Below are 6,234 nucleotides of genomic sequence, written 5' to 3'. Positions count from 1 at the left end.
AAAGCCTCTCTTTAAATTTCTGATGTGGTAAGAATCAATAGATACAACCCACACGAACAAAAAGCTCTTTGAGGTCCTCAATATTTAAGAGCATAAAAGGGTTCTGAGACAAAGTGTTTGAGAACCATTGTATCAGACACTGCTCTCTTAGCTTAATTTTCCCTTAAATTTCCCTTTTATATTTTATCAGAGATTGCTATTTGTATGTATGGGGTGAGTGTGTATGAGCGTGTGTGTGTTCTCAAAGCACTTACAACATATATATGTTCTTGATGAAAATTATATCTGATCTACCTACAAGAGTGCTAAATAAAGAGTGGAAAATAATTGAGAATCAGATAGAAAAGCCAGAGAGCAAAGGCACAGAAGTGAGTCTGTAAGTCTATCAATAAGCTCTAAGTACAGAGAGTCCTACTAGGCATAAAATGCCATTTGAAATCTTTTCCATTATGGGGCAGAGTAGGGGTGGGGAGAGGAAGTGTACCCAAATGGCAGGGCTGAAAGAAAGGTAAACTTCCTAAAGAGCAGTCTCTTAGAGACTGATAGCCTAAAAATGTAAAAATAAAGCAAATGGACAAAATATCAGTCTATATATGCCCTGTCCCTCCCACTGTGCAATACAAATAATTTGTATTTTCTAGGGTGCTCCTCTGTGTTATTTTTGAATGATAAAATTAGGATAAAACATGGTCTCTATTTGCAACAATTTTATGTTACTTGGGATGACTAAATTTTTAAGTATTTTAAAAAAACTATCGTGTATATTTGAAAGTCTGTTGTTTAAACAAATTGATATATGCAATAATCAAAAGAATTATAGGTTTTCTTATTTCCTCTTTTTCACACTAATTTTCTTGGATAATAATTTGCCCCAAAGGAATGTTTTGGTGTCTTCTGAATTTGTTCGTTAACTGTAAATATAAAATTAGAAAAAACATTCAAACTTAATAAAAGAATCAAGAACATCCTACTTGTTTTTAATTCTTAGGATCTTATTATAAACAGGTATCTAACAAACAAGAAAAAAAAATCATTTCAGATACCTTCAGCTTTTGTTTTTTAAGCCCTTGGTAATCTTTTTATTAATTTATTAAAAGACAATTGGAAACACAAAGGTAGTTATCAAAATGACTAAGAAGAGAGTGTTATACAGTGTTTAATATTTTAAAAAGATAAAATCATTTCAGGGCACCTGGGTGACTCAGTGGGTTAAAGCCTCTGCCCTTCGGCTCAGGTCATGATCTCAGGGTCCTGGGATCCAGCGCACCACGCTCTCTGCTCAGCGGGGAGCCTGCCTCCCCCCACCCCCCCCCTCTCTCTGCCTGCCTCTCTGCCTACTTGTGATCTCTGTCAAATAAATATATAAAAATCTTAAAAAAATAAAAAAGATAAAATCATTTCAATGAAAAACTTTTACCTGGATATTAAGGATATTTGACTAAAAGTAAGAACCAAGTTAAAATTTACCACAGAAATAGTTAATACATTAAAAAGCTGCTTTGATAAAATTAATCTTTGACTTTTACTTCTATGTTCTACTTCTACACATGGGGCATTTATTCTTACCTAAATTTTATACTGTCACCTTGATAGACTTCTAAAGGCCTATCAGATAAGTGAAAAGCATACAATTTATCATTTCTAAAGTTTAAAATATGTGATAGGGAACTGAGCAATCTTAAAGGACCAGGAGATACGTAGTTAGTCATACGGAGCTCATAGTTGTCTATCCACTGTTTGGGTCTAGTCTTCTTACAAACACAGCATCTCAGTCCTAAAGAACCTACTAAGAACTATACAAGTACATTATAATCATTCACATAATTAAATATTAACTCAGTCATTCCAATAGCCCTACAAAGTATTGTTATTCCCATACAAGTGCAACAAAAATTCAACCTTTACTGAGTACTTACAACACAAAGAGAAGTAAGACAATGTCACTGCCAGGCACTGTAACTAGGTGCCAGGGGTAGTTTAAAAAAAAAAAAAAAAGAGAAGGACTACAACACCCACAAGATGGTGGCTGCAGTTTAGAAGCAAAGTGCAAATACTTCAGCTCTGGCGATTATAGTTGTAGTCTGTCAATAAATATTTACTGGGCATCTAATCCCTTGAAAGTTACATATCATCAGGTTATATCTTAATCTAACATATTCTAGAAACTTGCTAGAGATGAGCTGATTGAGGGAATTACTTTTTTAGTTAAACAGATGGTAAACAGCCATTATCTAGATTTTAGATTTGTTTATAAACTTATTTATTAACTGTTTTTAGAAGTAACCTGCCACACCTCAATGTGTTATGAAACTTGACCAATTCTTTCAAAACAGATTTAAAAATTCCTATGATGGGCCCTTCTTCTCTAGAACCTTGTTTTATCATTCATCCCCTCTCCCTCTGTTTTCAACCTCCAACGATTCTATTCGCAAGTCTCTTCTTTCAAGCCCACAAACACATTCAGTTTTTCCCATCTTTCACATGTGTTACCACCCAAATCCCTCCCACCTTCAAGATCAAATAATGCTTTACTCTCATTGTCTTCACTTTCTTACCATACATCCACTAGCCTATTACCATCTGGTTTCTGAATTTTACTGACGCTGCTCTTACAGAGCCACCAATAGCCTCTGGATTACCAAAACCAAGGTGTGCATTTTAGTCCTTATTTTACTTAACTTCTCTCTTGCACTTCTTGATATTGTTCAATAGTACTCTTTTCTTTAAATTCTAACAGTGATGCCAAGATGTTATTTATTTTTTTGCATCTTCTTAACCATATCTTCTTTCCCTTGCTGGCAGGTATCTGCTGAATTTCCAGCCCATTCTTGCCTTTTTATTAAACTCTATAGCCATATAGCTAACTGCCTAAAGATACCTCCTTTCTGTGACCTAGAGACCACAAACTCAATACACTCAAAACTGTACTGAGGCTTCAACCAAAAATGTGCTTTTCTCCTTAGTGATGTATCTTGACAGAGATACCACTTCCAACCTGTCAGATTTATGGCGGTCATCTTAAGAGTCCTCCCGCTTCTTCACCGTCTAATTTCCATGCCTCTCTTCTCCATTCCCACTGCAATTGACTTTCGGCCCTCATAATTTCTCAAGCAACATATCTCCCCCTTCCTTCAATCATGACGTTTCTAATTTATCCTCTACACTACTGACAAAATGAAAATTTCTAAAAAGTAAATCTAATTATATTATTTACTTGTTTAAAACCCTTAAATGAGTCCCGACTCCAAATGGTAGGAATTCTGGGCTTAAGGAGAAACTATCCGATAACTCCAAATTCTGTACCTACAAATATGTATTTTCCTAAAGAAATAACCCAAGTTATCAAAGATTAACCCCATAGTATAAACTCCTAACTCTCTATAAGCCCTATGAAACCTTTCAGAATCACCTCAAACCATACCCTCCTTTCCAGTATAAGTTTAAGCCAACCGCAACTACTTTAAGTTCTCAAACAGGGCTATGCTGCTTCAACTTTTCACACTGCTGAACCCAAGTTTCTCTTTCCCTGGAAAGTCACTCCCCACATACGCCCTAAGTGAACAAGTACTCATCCTTCAAATGTTCTTTCATCTATGAAATCCTCCCAAGTTCCTGCAAGCAACTGATTTCTCCTCTCTTTCGCCTAATACATTTTGCTTATACTTTATTATTAAAGTATTTATTGGGATCTCATGTAATGGTATGTTGTTCACACTGAAAGTAGTATTTTTTCAAAAAGCTTAAATAGGATATTTTTCAAAATACATCAGACCTATCTATGATCACTAATAAACTTATCACTAATGTTTTAAAATACCAAGGAAAAAAGTTATGTCTATGTTTTAACAAAAAACTGACAATGTAAGCACAAGCATAAATGGCCTCATTTATTAAGTGAAAACTTTAATTACAAATGTAATCAAAACCCTCAAAAAGACTTTTTCTTAACCTTTATATTTGATAAGCCCAATTAAACATGATTTTCCTCCTGCAATTCCGTATTTTTATAAATTCAAATATTTTTCTTTATATTTGAAAATGGGTTTATAGAACCCTAAGAGTGAGTGTGTGTGTGTGTGCGTTGTGTAATACATATATATATAACATATATTCATGTGTCTTTAAGGTAAACATTTGTGTGAAATCAGCACTATTTCAGTTTTCAGAGAACAAGTAAAACTTTGGGGGAAAGGCAGGGATCTTTCTGAAAATCAGCTTCTTGAGTTACCCATGTGGGAATTTCAGTTTCTCTGTTACTTTAAAAAAACAGCCTCAGTCTTTTAACACAGGCAACTGGAAGTTCTTCCTCGTCAACACTCGATCACTAAAATACAGGGTTAAAGAGTTACGGATGTAAATGTCGCTGGCTATAAAAACAACCTGCTTGCACAGTGGACAGATGCCAGCTGCCTATTAATCCGGGCCTGATAATGAGCCCTGAAACATGGACGAGGCCACGGAATCTGAAGCAAATGTGCGGTGCCTGATGTATTCGCTTAACTCCTCCAGGCGACTGATCACTGCCAAGGTCGAATTAATGTCTCCTTTGATGTTAATGATTGAGAGGTTCCCCAGAAAGGACGGAAAGCTGACTGCAGGACGTTGTTTGGAAATACCTAAACGAACTTGATGGCGACTCCTAGCCTGTGTTTGAGTGGACGGGACTGACTTAGACGCGTTTTGTAAAAGACGCCCCCCTCCCCCCGCCCCGCTTGCCTGACCCGCAGTTTACTTTTGTCCGTTTTTAACTTGGAGCCGTCTCAAAAGCAAGCTACGAACGGACTGCTCGGCAGCTCACTTGGAGAAGGCACAACCAGCTTTCGACGGAGCGCGGCCTGCAGTCAGCCCCGGACAGAAGGCACCGGCTGGCCCTTTCCGCAGGACAAGTGGCGGCAGCGCGGGCCGGGCCGCGACGCCGGCCCCCAGGTTTCGGTTAGACCGCAACAGGAAGTTTTCTCTTCCCTTGCGGGAAGCCGTGCAACCAAAGAGAAATTTGAACTCCCACTCCCGCGGGAGCACCCAGAGGTGAGCCTGGGTGTGGGAGGGCGGCCTCGGCCGGGACCGAGGCGGCTGAGGGACTCGTGATTCGACGCGGACCGCGGCGTCCCCGCCCCGCGCAGGCCCAGCCCGCGGCCTCCCGTCCCCTCCCCGCTGTCCCGACCCTCCCGAGGGCGGCGGCGGCCTCGGGGCCCGCGCGGGGTCGGACGTCCCTGCTCTCGCTCCCGCCGGAGCCCCGGGCCTCTCAGCCGAGGGCGCAGGCCGGGCCGGAGCGGGCGCGGGCGCGGGCGCGGTCACGGTCACGGTCACGGCGGCGCGATTCCAGGCCTCGCTGGTGCGGGCTGCACTCACCCACTCGAGGACCTTGATGAAGCCCAGCGGCTCCTTGAGCGGGTTAATGTTGAGCTGGAAGGAGGACATCCTCTGAGGGAAGGAGGGAGAGAGAGTCAGGACTGCGGGGTGGAGAAGGAGGGGGACCAACGAGACCGAGCAGCAGGGCCGCGAGGAAGGCCAGGCGGGGCGGGCTCGGGGAGGTGGGCCCGGGAGACCGTGGGGCGGGGCGGCCCGGGGAGGTGGGCCCGGGAGGCCTCGGGGCGGGGCGGCGGTTGGGCCGCTCGCTGAGGCGCTGAGGCGGGGACCCGAGAGGGGCGGTGGCGGGAGGCGAGGGTTGGGCAGGAGCTGGAAGGAGGAGGTGCCTCTCCGGGCAGCACCTGGCCGAGCCGGCTCATCCGCTGGCGAACCAAGTAGATGTTGGACGCCATGCTGCGTGCGCCGCGCCCCCTTCCCTGATGTCCAGCCCCCCCGGAGCTCCGTCTCCTCCCGCGCATGTGCACGCCCACCCCGCACCTGCGCAGCACGGTCCGCCACCGCGCGCAGAAGCTTCGCTCCGGGCTAGTCCTGCGGGGTCCGTCCCCGGCCGCGGCTTTCTTCCAGCAGCTTCGGTTCACAGTTCCCAGCTTGTAGACGACTTACAAAATATTGTTATAGATGAAGCCACGTTTCAACGCTGGTGTAAGGGGGCTTTTGCCAAAATGGAAAGTTGTTACAGAACAACTTGAAAGCGTTATTCATCACACATACTTACAGAAATTGAGTTCATTGCGAAAATTATCATTGGAGGCAGGGTTGAAGGATGTATATCAAATAGAAAAGCGCGTGGGCGCCGGGACCGCCGCCTCCTGACTCACCTACCCACTTCCTACCCTATCCGGCGTGTCCTCAACTTGGGGGGCTCTA

At 43.5% G+C, this 6,234-nt stretch overlaps 1 protein-coding gene across 1 annotated transcript in view; it reads right to left on the bottom strand.

Moving 5' to 3' along the window:
- The window catches only part of SYPL1 (synaptophysin like 1), a 23,985-nt gene extending 18,190 nt beyond the window's left edge, over window positions 1-5,795 (bottom strand). The window contains exons 1-2 of the mRNA XM_080817920.1: window positions 5,709-5,795; window positions 5,350-5,421 (exon numbers count right to left, since the gene is read on the bottom strand). Of these exons, the coding sequence (XP_080674046.1) occupies window positions 5,350-5,421; window positions 5,709-5,759 (123 nt within the window). The 5' untranslated portion in view covers window positions 5,760-5,795. The remainder of the gene's footprint in view (window positions 1-5,349; window positions 5,422-5,708) is intronic.
- Window positions 5,796-6,234: the final 439 nt, after the last annotated feature.

This window comes from Martes martes (assembly GCF_963455335.1).
Source record: "Martes martes genome assembly, chromosome: 11".
Classification (NCBI taxonomy): domain Eukaryota; kingdom Metazoa; phylum Chordata; class Mammalia; order Carnivora; family Mustelidae; genus Martes; species Martes martes.
This window is presented reverse-complemented; position numbering and strand designations above follow the sequence as displayed.